Below are 17,300 nucleotides of genomic sequence, written 5' to 3'. Positions count from 1 at the left end.
AATTCCTACTTTATATATACATCGCAACTATCAGAGGACGGACGTGTGGGCAAGATGCCCGTTGGTTGTTTGATGGGGCTTCAACAAATGAGGTATGTGGCAGTGGGTGGTTATATCTTTGAAGCCGGATGAGTTTTTCCATTTTTGCTGGTACAGTGGGGTGGGATCCAAACACCAGAGCTGAACTTTTGGCTCTTTGGGGTGTTTTATTTTGCACCAAAGCCGGATGAGTTTTTCCATTTTTGCTGGTACAGTGGGGTGGGATCCAACACCAGAGCTGAACTTTTGGCTCTTTGTATTTTGCACCATTTGGCTGGACATCGAGGAGATGGACATATTGATCATCGATTGGGTTGAAATGAGATCAAAATTGGAGTCACCTATGTTGACAAATTGGAAGCAGAGGATTAGGCTTCTGACAACGCGATTCAAGAGGATTTCATTCTCACATATACCGAGTACAAAACCATGTGGTAGATGGTCTATCCAAGGAGGGTAGTAGTATTGAGCCTGGCCAGATCAAATTTACGCTTTCTCAAAATGGCTCCATTCAACAATCTGGTTTTATTATATATTGAGAGCATGTTTCGATAGGATTTCGAGGACTCTGTTCTGTTTGAGCGATTATGTTTCTGCAACACAGTCGAAAAGAGTGACAATCGTCATCACCTGTTTTGTTTGCGCTACATGTTCCTGTTGAATGGTCGCAGAGATATGAGTCACAAACGTATATGATTAGGTTTATTATGCTTCCTTAAATTGTTTTTTGTTTAAAAAGACAACCTGCGTCACTAGTTCAGGGATAGGGATAGAGGTAAGAAGATAGATATGTGGCCTCTACGGCTTTGCGATGGAACTGGACGAAGAACAATGCATATGTAACAACTTTTATTATTAATGAACGCTGTGTTTTTTCTTTTTTGAAATATATATATTATCAAGCTTTGCTGTTCTAAAGATATGATTCAACTCCCATTTTTTTCGACAATTACTTAATATCATAAAAAAGGGTATATAATTTATCTCAAACCTTAAATCTACCATAAATTCAACATAACCTTAATGCTCGTGAGTGATAAGTATACAAAAATTTTAATTTACCACCAATATAAAATTATGAAAGCTCACATTCTACATATTTTTTAATTTCCCCATCTTGCCTTTTTTTTCAATCCCTCTAGGTGCTCAACAAAAACACCAAAACTAGGATCTATGCTAATACAGGTTCGATGCAATCGTGATCTATATGAAGATTAATTAAGAACACGTTCACTGTTTACGAAAGTGGAACGTAAAACACTATTTATTGTCTATCTTGGGTTCCATCACGATTCTCTCATTTACAAAAAAAACAACTTTTAGTTAGAAAATGTTTCAAACATTAACGCAATGTAAATAGGCATCTTTACCCAAACAACAGACATAAAAACTGGCAACAATAAAATTATCTTTTATTATTTTTCATGCATTCAATTACCATCATAAACAACCTTGATAACAGCTGGTCTCTTGCCGCTGGTAAAGCTCATATGCTTTCAAAAGCTCCAAAATCTAATATAGCTGTTTGTATAATGGTGGCTAGTACACAAATTGTCGAAGGCATCATTAAGTGTGACACCTGTAACTGGTTCATAATTTTGGAGCGTGTTCCATTGAACATTTCAATACAATATAGCATTTTGGAATTCAAATGGTACATGCAGGTTAGCTAACATGGCATTATAACATTCTCAGGGGGAGGCGGGGTTGATATTAATCCACAAATACCTCACTCGGAATAAATCATAGGTTGTTGCTAAAACAATTATGATACAGCAGATATCCAAGATGGAAATAATGAATAGCCTTATTTAAGTGGACAATTATTAAAATGCCGCACAGATGTATCCCTGTACATGGTGTATAGGACAGAGAAGAACAAATTCCTGAAACTCCTTCCGCATCTGCTATGGCTAAATTTTATTCGTTTTGTACTCTGGAGTTTTCAACGCTGAGGCTTTTGTGAATTTCCAACAGATGGACTTATTCACCAAGTCTATTTTATTTAAAGGAAACGGTATACTCCTGCAATGGACTGAATTTGACATTTGATACAATATTTGCTACTGGAGAACATATTCTATCAGAACAAACTATTGTTCTTATAGGCAAGCAGCTCTGTAACAATCGATTCTGTGTTCTCCTTGAGTAGTCTTGTGAAATTTTGCATACATTTTTTTGTTATTCTTTCCTGAAACAATGTGCTTTTCTGCCAAGCAACCCCCAAGAAAACTTTGCAAGCTGATATTGGAGGATCCACTGATACATTTTTAAGTTCCCTGCGTACGTGTACCTGCATCGAAAAACGATAGAATGCTCTGCATGAATGCTCCAGACAGACGCACATCAAATTAACATATAGTGTACAAGCAATTGATGATTTTTATCGATTAGCTTCCAGAGGACTGTCTAAACTTTCCCTATGATATTTGTTTAAATTGCACATCGTAGTGTAGGTTTTTTCAGGAGAAAAAAAAACAAAACAACCTTCATTGATTAAAGAGGTGTTTACATGGACATAGATCTTTACACAGCAAGCCCGAATACATAGACAGGAGACAGTAATCTGTTGACCCAGAAAAAACCTCGCCATTACAAAAAACCAAAAATCAAATCGAGAAACATGGGACGCCCATTGACCAGGGGATAGTCAAAGATACATAATATAAACTAGAGAGAACACATTACTTGGAAGATGCGGTCCGGCGAGCCCACAAATAGAGAAAAAAAAACGGCAAAAGGAAGAAAAACCGGCAAGGCAATTGACCACTGAAGCCAAACATAAACAGAGCAAGGGGGCAAGAAGAATTAAATCTCAAAAGATCCTTCTCCGCAAATAGAACCATTTATCAGATGCTCGAAGTGCATCAGCCCCGGAAGGATAGAGATGCCTCGCTTGGATAAAGCATCAGCCCCTGTTTTCTGCTCTCTGTAAACATGCTGGAAGGATATCTCGGTGAACGAGGGAATTAAGGACCTAATATTCTCCATCCAGTTGCATAATGAAGGAACCTCAATAGCATTTCTCCCCTGAACCCATTGGATGATTGAATGATCAAGATCTTCTCGATGGCAAGCCAAAGGGCACACTTCAACATTCCCCAAAGGGCCACCATTTCAGCCCTACAATTAGAGCCAATTCCACAATGCCAAAAGAAGCGATAGGCTTGGGAAGGATTTGTCTTAATGAGGACTCCGCACCGGCACTGTCCTCCAGAAGACGCTCCGTCAAAATATCCAATGGGAAACGAATTCCCCAAATCAAACATAGGAAATTAAGCAGGAATGAGGCTTGAGAGACCAAGGTCCAATCTCCAGGAAGTATATAACAACTATGAGGCTGGAAATCTTGACATCCGAGGGTTTATCCTCAAAAATACATCCATTCCTGCAGTGCCAAATCTCCCAAAGAATATACAGCTCAAAACCTCGCCATTACAAAAAACCAAAAATCAAATCGAGAAACATGGGACGACCATTGACCAGGGGATAGTCAGAAGATACATAATATAAACTAGAGAGAACACATTATCCGGAAGAGGCGGTCCGGCGAGCCCACAAATAGAGAAAAAAGCGGCAAAAGGAAGAAAAACCGGCAAGGTAATTGACCACTGAAGCCAAACATAAACAAAGCAAGAGGGCCAAGAAGAATTAAATCTCAAAAGTCCCTTCTCCGCAAATAGAACCATTTATCAGATGCTCGAAGTGCATCAGCCCCGGAAGGATAGAGATGCCTCGCTTGATAAAGCATCAGCGTCGGTTTTCTGCTCTCTGTAAACATGCTGGAAGGAGATCTCGGTGAATGAAGGAATTAAGGACCTGATATTCTCCATCTAGTCGCATAATGAGGGAACCTCAAGAGCTCTATAATGTCCCAAATGAGATAAATTTGGAACAAGCTCAAATTTTTAACTCAGAAAAATTCCAGATAAAAATTTCATTCATAAACAGAAGATTGCCATGTAAAATTAAACAAAAAAAGTACTGCAATCCCATAACACAATGAACAGGAACAACCTCAGCTTTATTATATTAGATAAACTGGGGTTTACATGCACATACACCCATATAGCTGAGATAAGTTGGCCTCAAACAGATATACAATAATGCCACAATCGGCCTCCCAAACAAACTGAAAACCAATAAACTGCAACCTGTGAATCCTGAATGGATTCACCAAGGGAAGAGATGGGTGCTCACCCACTCTCACTGAATCACCCAAGGGTTTCCGTCCTGGGGCTACTGCTAGAGTAGAGAACCGGGTTCTCAACCTCTCATACAAGAAACAATATTAGATCCAAGATGTCCTCCAATGGACGACTCCTCTTTTATAGATTTGATGGACTCCTCTAGAACTTTCTATTTTATAATTATTTTAATCATGGAGCACTTTTCCCTCTTTTATTTCAATTAAAATATTCTTTTAATGCGGGAAAATGGTAAATTGGCTACCATGTCTCCTTAGGTTACTGAAACTCACATCTAACCATCCCATCCTGTAGATGTTCCCATTCTGGTTCAAACGAGCTATTGCACTAAGGTGTTCCACTAATTAATCTCCTCGGAATGCCACCTCGAGCATAATTAATTAAGTTATGCCCAATAATAATGTTGATTTCTTAAAGTTGTCGGAATGTGATGGAACGAAAGACAAACCGTGCGGATGATGGAATATGCCAAGCGAATGCCATCAAATCCCATAAAAACTCCTCAAAACTCCATCAAAACCCCTGATGACATAACCCTGCTCCATTGACCTAGCCATCTCCTAACCTAAAAATCTACCTTGGATGCACTATGAAGAAGAATAAAGATGGGGACATGATAGATGCCTCGCTTGGATAAAGCATCAGCTTCAGTTTTCTGCTCTCTATAAACATGCTGGAAGGAGATCTTGGTGAACGAGGGAACTAAGGACCTGATATTCTCCATCCAGATGCATGATGAAGGAACCTCAAGAGCATTTCTCCCCTGAACCCATTGGATGATTGAATTTGCATCACCAATGATCAAGATCTTCTCGATGGCAAGCCAAAGGGCACACTGCAACATTCCCCAAAGGGCCACTATTTTAGTGCTACAATTAGAGCCAATTCCACAATACCAAAACAAGCGATAGGCTTGGGAAGGATTTGTCTTAATGAGGACTCCGCACTTGCACTATCCTCCAGAAGAGGCTCTGTCAAAATATCCAATCGGAAACAAATCCCCCAAATCAACATAGGAAATTAAGCAGGAATGAGGCTTGGGAGACCAGGGTCCAATCTCCAGCAAGTATGCAACAATTATGAGGCTGGAAATCTTGACATCCAAGGGTTTATCCTCAAAAATACATCCATTCCTGCAGCTCTAAATCCCCCAAATAATATACAAAGGGACTGCTCTGTATTCTTTCTATCTTGTTGTCTAGGAAACAAGACAACAAAAGATTGAAGAGCAGTCCACTTGAGTATTAATCTTCAGTAACCTTGAAACTTCCTCCCAAATAGGTAGTGCAAAGTGGCAATTTAAAAAAAAAATGTACACAATCTTCAAATGACAGCCTGCATAGTGGACATCTCCCAAACCCCTGAAAGCCCCTGTTCATCAGATTTTCCCAAGTAAGGATTCGATTGTGGATAGCCAACCACGAGAAGCATTTGAGCTTGAGAGGGATTTCCCATTTCCACATGTGAGCAGTCCAGTTTGCAAATGGGTTCGGTTGATTATTTATAGAAATATAAGAGTCGACTTCTTTTGCAGAAATAATCCCTGTAGCTACATGCCCACCCCATAGGAGCTTATCCAGTTTTTGGGGCAATGTGATTCCAACCTCGCTCAGCTGATTGCAATAGAGTTCCCATTCAAACTCAAGGTTCTCCAGAAGTCCAATCTCCCAAGCGTGGGGCCAGATTGTTGAAGAGAGAACAAAATGGTAGCCATTACTAAGATTTGCAAGGGTACAAAATCCCTGCAAGTTGAGCATTTGAATAGTAGGGGCAGAAAGGACATGGTTTCTAGGCAATCCCTTGATTGCGTCCAGACCAATGAGAATTCTTTCCCCGTCACCCACCTGCCAACATAGATTATCACATAGCCAAGGGATAGCAGTCCTCAGGCTGCGCTAGATAAAGGATGCTTTGGAACTTGATGGCACTCCAGTTGCAATCCAATCCTCCAAATTTGATTGCTGAAGATATTTTCCAAAAACTATGTCTTGCCATAGACCATTTCCAATGAAAACCTGCCATAGGTTTTTGGATAGCAAGGCTAGATTAAATTGCCTGGAGTCTCGTATACCCCACCCACCCATTTGAACTAGCCTAGCAATGTATTAAATTTATTACTGAGCCAAGTCTAATCCAAGACCTCATATTTGGTGGGCTTTAAATGGCATCCCAAATATTTAAACCCTCCGGACAGAGGTCTAATTTTGATCCCAAATAAAGAGGTGAGTTGTAGAATCACCTCAGAATCTCCAGCATCAGATATGGTCTCTGGTTTTTATTTGTTAATGTTGAGGCCAGATGCTTTGCCGAACTTAGTTAATACCTGGTAAAAAAACCTCCCATTCTGGAAATTTATTTTCCCAAGAATAGAGGACATCGTCCACGAACATGAGGTGAGTTGCAGAAAAATTCCTTGTTACCCTGCAACCCATTATTGAACTAGCCTCCTTCTCAGTCCCAATGTCTCTACTTAATGCATCGATGACCAAGATAAAAAGGAGAGGGGAAAGAGCACATCCTTGTCTCAACCCCCTAGAAATTTTGAAAAACTCGGTAGGCTCACCGTTGATTAATAAAACCATGGATGCCCAAGATACATAGGCCAGAATCCATTTGACATGCCAGTGGGGGAAGCCTATTTTGTAGAGGATCATTATGAGGAACTCCCAATCTACCCTGTCATAAGCCCTAATAAGATCTATTTTCATGAGACATGCTTTTAGCTTCCTTGTTTTAATTGTGTGTATGCGCTCTTGAGCAATTGCCACCACTTCCTGTATTCTTCTATCAGATAGGAATCTGAACTGCTCCGGGATGATGTGCAAAGAGAGAATCTTCTTTACTCCGATGGCTAGGAGTTCAGAAATAATTTTATAAACAAAATTGCATAAGGAGATGGGTCTATATTTAGAGAAATATAGGGAGTTTGTCTTCTTAGGAATGAGAGTAAGAAAGGTTGCGTTGGAGGCACTTGATATGTGTTGAAGAATCTAGGGAAAATTAAGATAATGAGATTCTTCTTGCCATTAACTATTTGTGAGGTATTTTAACTTTTTCTTCTTAGCACAATCTTTGCTTGTTATTATTAGAGTTTGTCTTCTCAATTCATCAAATAGTTACCAAAACAAAAGAAACAAGAACACAAGATGTTGGCTTTCTGCCAAGGCCAAAACCTCTCACTCTTTGAGAGGAAAACCCGCACAAAAATTCTTCTTATAGAGATTCGAATTGATGAATACCAAGACCATGACCCTTGACCATTAGGCCACTCCAAGACCAAGACACCAATCCTCTTCTTCATCACTGCCACTGAAGTCATCACTGCTGCGACACTGAAGTCATCATTATTGCATCACTGAGATCATTGCACCTTGTTGCACCTTCACATTCACATTATGCCGAGATTATGACTGTCTAGTATGCCAAGAGTGTATTATTGTGGGACCACTTAGATCCTCATCATCATAACTAGGCCGAGACTATGACTGATTTTTTTCTCCCTGCACCGAGATCATCATAGGTGTGTCGAGACTGTTTAGTATGCTGAGACAGTGATTGTGTTCTCTCCACATCCGAAGTCTTCGTCATCACAGATATGCCAAGATTGTTTGAAAACAAAGATGCTTATCCGAAACATTGAACTATTGTACCCATCCGAAGTTTTTGAGCTTGCAGATAGACCTCTAAAGTGACATTCGAAATTCTTCCTATAACTATCCTCCTATACTTCCTGTACCCATCCAAAAATCACAGAGAATCTGAGTTTTGTTCTGTACTTTTGCACAAACCCTAGCTGGGTATTTATAGTATTTTGTCCTCCATAAATGAGTTGCCGTGTCAAGCTGAACGGGCGTGTCTCCATAGGTGAGCTGACATGACTTCTTTTAATTCGATTTGTTGGCCGACTTTTTCAAGAGGGATTGTGCTTGTCTTTGGAGGGCTGTTAGACATTTCTATAGACTTGTATACATTTAACATAGGCTCAAGAAGAGCTCTTCATACATGACTTTGACTCTTTGACTCAATAATAAATCCTAAGGCTCTCAATTGGAGCCACTAATATATAAACCTCTTGCCCATGAAACCCATGCAACAAGGCATGCAAAAATAATTTTATTTCTTTTATTTCATCATTTACAAAGATCATGTCATTATGAAGATCGAACCTAATTACCCTTTCTTCAACACTCCCTCTTAACTAGGGAGGTATTCATAATGGTAATTGGTCATTCTCAATATGAAGAATTTCTCATAAGAAGAATTAGATTGATAATCCCATCTGTATAGCATCATATCAACCAACATTGTCACAGTGAAAGGCCTTGACTAACAACTCCATCTCTCCACGAGAACATAAGCTACAATGTTGGCGAGACCAATGACTATAGACCAGTGTTGTTAAAATCGCGATAAAATCGCGATTTAATGAAAAAATCGCGATTTTTTCAGCTTGCCGATTTAATCGCGATTTTTATACGAAAAAATCGCCTATTTTTTTTTTGCCGATTTTTATTGAAAAAATCGCGCTTTTTTCAAAAAATCGCGATTTTTTCGAAAAAATCGCGGGGGATTGGGACAGCGCGATTTTATAATTTTTTTTTTGGTTTTTCATTTGGTCATTTGGGTTTTTTCATGCAATTTTTTTTTAAAGAAACAAATAATTTTTGAGTGGGGCAGCTTAATGATAAAGTCTAGGCCCTAGTATGGATATGCTATTCATGGTAATGTTAAATTCTTAAAGTAAAAGTGACATTCTCCTTAATCTTCATTTTCATCCTTTTACTTAAATTTTTAACATTACCATGAAATGACTCAGGATGTTTGAGAGTGGTTCCAGCCTCATTGGATTTCATATGGAGAAAGTAGAATTTTAGATTTCATTTAAAATCCAGCAGACTTATCAGTTTTTCAGGATTTCAGGATTGGGAGATTGTAATGTTTCCAGGTGACACCACCTGCTCGGGCTACCCCTACCACCAGTAGAGGACGTGGTCTATCTCCTATAGCTCCTACTTCTAGTTCTTCAGCTTCTAGAGCACATCAGACTCCACTGCCATCTCCACCAGCACAGGCACCAACATCTACATCTAGAGGGAAAGGGAAAGCTGTGGCATTTTCTCGCAAGAGGGGCAGAGGAAATCAATAGGATTAGACTTCATTTTATTGTCTATGACATTATGACATGATGAGATACATTATCATATTTTTTGTTGATATTTTGAGGCTGAGTTGGGACTCAGGAGTCAGGACTTACTATTCAGGACATGATTCAATGTTATGTGTGATTTTAGCGCTAGAAATGATATTAAACATCTTATATATTAGTTTTTTTATCATATTTATGTGTCAATGTATTTATTTTATGTTGTAGATGGTTTAGATATTAAAAAAATTGAAAAAAATGAATATTTTTGTACCAAACGATTTTTTCCCGCTTTTTTCCGATTTTTTCCCGATTTTTCCGATTTTTTCCGATTCGTTCCCCGCGCCGATTTAATCCCGCTCGCGCTTTTAACAACATTGCTATAGACACCTTCATCATTGTCTCTCAAGGTACATACCCACCCGGGTGTTCACTGAGTATGACCTTCTAGGAATATTCTTATCTTGGGTTCCCAACCCTCAAAGAATATTGGTCCTCTTACTTGCTCTTATCTTGGATGTCCTACACATCCTCAAAGAGTATCGGATGCCAGATGATTACCCAATCCTCTATTATTTCTTCTCAAGTGAAGACAAGAATGTTGTGTCTATTTCTCCCTCTCAATTAGGGAGGATACGTCTATCACGTGTCTACATTTCTCTTCATGGCCTTCACTAAGACTTATGGTTGTTAATCCTGGTCTAGTGCATGACACATGAAATAGAGAAACACAACTCTCGCTCCTTCTTAATCAGGGGTGACCCAATCCAAGCTCCCTCTTGATCAGGGACTTGTCAAAGCTCCCTTTTAACAAGGGACTCTCCTTTTCATCAACAACTTCTTTTTCATGGGTCCTTCAACTGCTTGATCAACTTCTTTCCTTGATGCCATGAAATTTAGTCGAGCTTCTTCCTTGTAGGGCTTTATCCATCCATCACTTTCCTTCTTGGTTCATCATGTCACTCCTTTCTTCGTGGAAATTGGCCTTCTTGATACATATCTGGAACCTTTGTCATATCGTTACTTCTTCATCATGTTTCTTTCAGGGATTTCCATCCACCACATGAATGCTTGTTGTACTTGTACTTACAACTCTTGTTCCAGTATCCCTGCATGAACTCATCCAGATATTATTCAAGAAATCAAAACATAACATTTAATCAAATAGTACCTCACAAGATGGCTCTTCATCATGACATCTTCCTATAGGTATCAACATCTTGCATACATGTTGACACATCTCCCCAACATATCCATTGTCAAGGGTCTCCATCTTTTTCAGACTTCCATTAGAGTCTTCATATCTTTCTGGGAGATTTCCTAGTCAAATCTTCTTGGTCCTTTGGATGTTGATTGTCTTCATCATGGTTGCATATCTCACGATCTCTTCCTTCCTCACACATTCCTTTCCTAGGAGCTTTCAATTAGATTTTCTTAATTATAGTCAACCACCTCATACTTCATATGAGGACATATTATGTTGATTTCATCTTGTGTGACTTATGCATTCCTGCATCCTTTCAGAGGAGGAGATTTGTTTTCTCTTGATCATGCTTCTCAAGATAGAAGTAATGATCCTTGTTACCTGCAACCATATGACATGACATTATAATATTAAACACAAGCATACATACTTCATTTTACCTTTAGGTCATCTAGGCTTCTTCTAGTAGCTTCCTTGATTGAAAAGATCTTCAATCCCTTGATTTGCTTCATGTCATCACACCATCATCCCATGAATTCCATAAGTTGGAGTTCTTGATGAAACACTTGCTTCCTCTCTAGATTAGTGAACCCTCCGATGAGGATTCCTTCAGAGAATCTTGAGGATCTTGCATATCCCCATCTGGCAGATGTTTCCTTTTTGACTTGATGTATGATGAGCCTTGTCCTGGATGACTTCTTTCCTTCAATGTCCAATGAGTTTCCCAAGAGCTATATCCTCCATGGATCTTGTTCCTTTTGTCCTTCATGATTCCCATGGTGATATCACGAGCTCTTGCTTCCAATGCTTCCATGATGCAGTAATGCATCTTATTATTTATCATGGTCATATCCATAAAAGATTTAGGAGCTTATGATGAGACCCTTTTGTGAAGGAGACCATCTCAAACATAGTAGAGATCTGTTACTCCCTCTTTCCTTGGTCCTTTTCAGCTACCTTCATCTTTTCGATGATATGAGCTTTCTTTCCATAATCTTTCCATAACACTGATCTGTCTTGTTTGAGGACCAAACTTCCCTCTCCTTTTTGCAAATGTTTGAGTCCTTTAACCTTCAATACTTTTTCCCTCAACTTGTCTTTTTCTATCTAGCATAGAGACCACAAGTTGTCGAATGAGGTAACTTCCTTGTTATTTGTTACCTTGCTTTATCAGTTAGATCAATGATGATTATCTTCTTATCATCTCTCTTGGATCTCCCAATTGAAATCTCATGAAGATATTCCTTCATTCTTTGATACCTTCAATCAGGTCTAAGTGATATGACCTTCTTCACTTTATTTCAGAGAGTATATCTTCTAGCATTTCATATATCTCTTTTATGTCTCCTTTCTTGCTACATAGGGATGAGAGGATCTTAAGAGTTTCCTCCCATGAATTCAAAGGAGACCTTTTTCCTTAATATGTTCATTGACTTCTCTTATCTATGAGGATTATGACAATCCTCCTTATTCCATGCAAGGACCTTTGATGACCCATCCAACCTATAGATCTCCTTGAAATCATGAAGTCATTTTTACCAAATTGATTAATGAAAATACTTACTTGACATGTGAAGATAAAATCTTCACCTTGATCATGTTGAAAGTGGTTGAAGCAGATGCATTGATGCTTTCTCCGAATAAGATCCTTGATGTAATGATATGAAGCTTGCCTTCAAAATACTATGACTTATACATCTGATCCTTATGATTAACAAACTATTGATAAACTTGAGATGGCACTATTATTGCTATCACACAATTGAACCTTTGTAACATTCTATTGAAGTTGCAGCATTGTGTAGAACCATAGAGCATCGAGGTCACTTGCTATGATCATCTCCTTATAGTACCGAGACCTCACTTAGTATTACTCTGAGTGCAAGCATTGTCCATACAAACTATGGCTGTGGTATAGTGAGACTTATTTCTGAGTACTATGTTGTTGCCATCAGGTTAAGGGAATCCGAGTTGTCAAGGCTATAATTTTTATGGAAAGGATTTAATTTGAGATTGATATCACTATGGTATTACATAGACTGACACTGTGAGAGGTAGTTGTAGACTACTGTTATGGACTGATTTTTGTAGATCTTGATCCTTTCTTTTGATAACCTTCAACTTGCTTTGCTGTCCTTCTTGAAACTTGATCATTGAATGTCTCTTTTTGCTTCCCTTCCTTTGACTTCAACACCTTAGCTCTGATACCATGTTGAAGAATCTAGGGAAAATTAAGTTAATGAGATTCTTCTTGCCATGATAACTATTTATGAGGTATTTTGACTTTTTTTTTCTTAGCACAATCTTTGCTTGTTATTATTAGAGTGCGTCTTCTCAATTCATCAAATAGTTACCAAAACAAAAGAGACAAGAACACAAGATGTTGGCTTTCTGCTAGAGCCAAAACCTCTCACTCTTTGAGAGGAAAACCAACACAAAAATTCTTCTTATAGAGATTCCAATTGACGAATACCAAGACCATGACCCTTGACCTATTAGGCCACTCCAAGACCAAGACACCAATCCTCTTCTTCATCATTGCTGAGATCATCATCACTGCTACTAAAGTCATCACTGTTGCTACACTGAAGTCATCATTATTGCATCACTGAGATCATTGTACCTTGTTGCACCTTCACCTTCACATTATGTCGAGATTATGACTGTGTCTAGTATGTTGAGAGTGTATTACTATGGGACAACATAGATCCTCATCATCATAACTAGGTCGAGACTGTGACTTGGTTTTTTCTCCCTGCACCGAGATCATCATAGGTATGCTGAGACTGTCTAGTATGCTGAGACAATGATTGTGTTCTCTCCACATACGAAGTCTTCATCATCACAAATATGCCAAGACTGTGGTACTCATTCGAAAACAAAGATGCTTATCTGAAACACTGAACTACTGTCCCCATCCGAAGTTTCTAAGCTTGTGGATAGAGCTTCGGAGTGACATCCGAAATTTTTCCTATAACTGTCCTCCTATACTTCCTGTACCCATCCGAAAATCACAGAGAATCTGAGTTCTGTTCTGTACTTTTGCGCAGACCCTAGCTGGGTATTTATAGTAGTTTGTCCTCCATAAATGAGCCGACGTGTCATACTGAACAGGTGTGTCTCCTTAGGTGATCTGACATGACTTCTTTTAGTTCGATTTGATGGCTGACTTCTTCAAGAGGGATTGTGCTTGTCTTTGGAGGGTTGTTAGACATTTCTATAGACTTGTATACATTTAACATAGGCTCAAGAAGTGCTCTTCATACATGACTTTGACTCTTTGACTCAATAATAAATCCTAAAGCTCTCAATGGGAGCCACTAATATATAAACCTCTTGCTCATGAAATCCATGAGCAGCAAGGCATACAAAAATAATTTTTATTTCTTTTATTTCATCATTTACAAAGATCATGTCATTATGAAAACTGAAGACTAAACCTAGTTACCCTTTCTTCAACAATATATGACCGGAAAGTCTAGATTCTTCCACCATCAGCATCAAATCTGGGCCCATAAGGTCAAAGAAAAAGAGGAAAAGCTCAACATGTCAACCATTGGGCCATGGGCTCTTCTCCTTCACCATCTCTTTCAAAGTTTGTAGAAGCTCATCCTTCGAGATAAGATTATCCATCTGCACAATGTCTTCATGATTGACCATTCATGGAAATAGATTAGCCATATCCAATTTCTATGCTATGTTGTCTTCTTCCGACTCCTTGAATTGCTTACTGAAATATAAGAACACCTCTTTCTTGATTTCCTCCAATGAGGTGAGAATTCTACCTAATTCATCTTTAATAGCCCATATAGAGTTGGAACTCTTTCTTTTGGATGCAGCCTAGTGAAAAAACCTAGTGTTCTTATCTCCACCTTTAATCCAAGCCATCCTACTCTTGAGCCTCCATTCCTCTTCCTGATATTTAAGAATTTTGATTTTCCTATCCACCAGATCTAAAATAGTATTTTTGCTATGTTCCAAGAAATATTCAAGAATCGAGGTGTCCAAGAAAGATGCTATCTCCTATTCAATTGCAAATAGCTCCCTCCAGAGCTCTTTTTTACGTTTAGTAACTTAGTCTTTAACCTCGATTTTCAACCTTTTTAATTTGAAATTGACCAACATTGACTGCCTGTCTATGATAGGCACAACTGGGCTATTCTAGGTGCATCGCAATAGATCACAGAACTCTGGTTCGTTCAACCACATGTTGTTGAATTTAAAAGGAAATATATACGAGGCCTTCTCTTCACTTCATTCCATAATTATAGCACCATGATCTAATATTTCTAAGAAAAAAGACGAAGACAATATCTTCCTCATTCTCTGACACAAGGAGTGGACCAATAACCTGTCTATCCTTTTCGCTATTCCATCATCCCCTGTACGTCCATTTCTCCAGGTCGGGAACGGTGGAGAAGGGACAATATCTTGGAGCATTTTTCGGTTAAAGAGGTCTTTAAAGAACCCGGCTAACGGGTCCATATGACCCCAGCATTCCTCTGCCTCCAAGATGAAGTTCAGGTTCCCTGCAACAATCAATGAATGAATATCCAAGATCCCAGTAGCATCTACCAACTCCCAAAATGCTTTACGGTTATTATAAGGGTCATAAATGTTCAGGACGCTGATTTGGTGACATGATCCCTTGCAGAAACAAGTCAATATGATCCCAGCGCATGACTTGAAGTCATTGAAATTGAAATGTTTGGGATTCCACATAGTTGCAAGCCCTCCAGAAATTCCAGAAGCATTAGTGGCACAAACTTCCCATGAGGGGCATATTTTTAACAGAATCTCTTAAGCTTTTTCCTTCACAGTCATTGTTTCCTGTAGTAGCACAATGGCCAAATTTTTTGATTGAATGTTGTTAAGAAGGGATCTTTTGGTTTGGGAAGATCCCAACCCTCTTATATTCAAAGACATTACCTTCATTAAGAGTAGTTTGTGTCGGGAGTAGTTGCTCTAAGGTCCTGGGATTGTGGACTGTCTAAAGATCCAATGGTGCCATTGGACATCGTAGCGTAGGTTACATCATAAACTTTTAGCCAACAAGTGGATTTCAAACAAACAAGTGAATTTCATGCTTCTTAAAAGGTGTAGAACCATTATTGAATTGGACACATCCGAAAGGTACATTCATGATTCTAAAGTGCATTATGGGTGGAGAGATGTGCCATGTCTGTCTGTAAAAGTAATGTTGTAAAAAATAATAACAATAAATATAAGCTAAAACAAATTATTATGAATAAAAAAAAATTCAAAAACCATTCATATATATGTGCTAGACCTCTGTTAGGTTGTGATCTAGTGGAAACTTGGCATAGTATTTGTAACAATGACCCAAGTTCATGTTAATTTTCCTTAGGGAAATATTGTTCTTTGCTTTAGATAATTGCATTTACAAACTTTCCAACATTTACGTAAAGCATTCACCCCGTTATATCATAACATCATCAACAATTATGTAGAAAGAACAATAACATTAGTAATGGAATGAAACATAGAAGAAAAACATGCACAAATAGGGACACCATGATTTTGGTAAGAGACTAGGGCAAAAACCCACAAGGGGGGGAACCCTCCAAATTCTTCTTCTTCTATTAGATTATCATCGAAAGTTCAAAAGAGAGGTACAAAGTACAAATTTCCATTAATACATCAGACTGTCTAAGACCTATACATCTTGTTCATAACTTCGTTTGTGAACAAGATTCATTGTTAATGCTTCTAGTCAATACTGTCGTTAATAGCTTACTATACTGTCACATAAATACTACCACTTCTTTTCTATACTTAAATCAATGATGCCAAACATACAAATGTAATGAATCATCCAACCCTACTCCTACAAAACCAATCATAATGCCAAGACTGACCATACTGCCAAAGTGTGTTGCATATATATGTGTGTGTGTGTAATACCAAGTTGGTGCAATAGTCATACCAACATTGTCTCATCAAGTATAAGGGTTTCTCTTCAGGGTTATAGGGGACTAAGTCTCTGCATAAATATAGAAGCCACAACTGCAATACTTGTATACAAAGATGATACGATGATGTATGTGATGTCATATAAGTTGGTACAACAGTCATACCAACATTGTCTCATCAAGTATAAGGTTTTCTCTTCAGGGTTATAGGGGACTAGGTCTTTGCATAAATATAGAAGCCACTACTGCAATACTTGTATACAAAGATGATACGATGATGTATGTGATGTCATACAAATAGATGTCACTGCTGCCATGTATAATGAAGCCACAAGATATAGATGCCTTTGCTACAATATGAAATGATTCCAAGCCAGACTTTTGTGAGAGACTGCGATACCAATGAAGCCATATATAACAATGCCAAGCCATACTTCTGTTAGAGACTACAATACCAATCAAGCCATACATAACATACATGAAGTCATACATGAAGAGCGATGTCATGAGCATGCCATAGAAGAGAGCATCAAGTGCGTGCTACATCAGATTCGAATCATACATAAGCAACCGAAATATGAACTAACGAATCAAACCATATGTCAAGGATGCCAAAACTATAATGTGATACTTATGCCAAGACTGAAATCGAAGCCAAGTAAACACTGTAATTGGTGGGTTGATACCATACACATTGTAGAGGATCAATGCATCGCATAGGGCTGAGGCAAAACATGGCTATGAGATCATAGAGCTGAGATCAACTATTGCAG

The 17,300-nt window shown here is 38.5% G+C and overlaps 1 protein-coding gene across 3 annotated transcripts in view; it reads right to left on the bottom strand.

Annotated features, from left to right (window-relative positions):
* Positions 1 to 1,810: 1,810 nt before the first annotated feature.
* LOC149204404 (C2 and GRAM domain-containing protein At1g03370-like) overlaps positions 1,811 to 17,300 on the bottom strand; it is a 477,851-nt gene continuing 462,361 nt past the window's right edge. For all 3 annotated transcript variants that reach the window (XM_089394703.1, XM_089394702.1, XM_089394704.1), the window contains exon 9: positions 1,811 to 2,332. In XM_089394703.1, coding sequence (XP_089250829.1) covers positions 2,123 to 2,332 — 210 coding nt within the window. In that variant the 3' untranslated portion in view covers positions 1,811 to 2,122. The remainder of the gene's footprint in view (positions 2,333 to 17,300) is intronic.

The sequence above is a fragment of the Pinus tabuliformis genome, chromosome 1_2 (genome assembly GCF_031772625.1).
Source record: "Pinus tabuliformis cultivar Carrire ecotype Pingquan chromosome 1_2, CPIR1, whole genome shotgun sequence".
NCBI classification, from domain to species: domain Eukaryota; kingdom Viridiplantae; phylum Streptophyta; class Pinopsida; order Pinales; family Pinaceae; genus Pinus; species Pinus tabuliformis.
The sequence above is the reverse complement of the archived record's forward strand: the minus strand, read 5'-3'. Positions and strand labels throughout refer to the sequence as shown.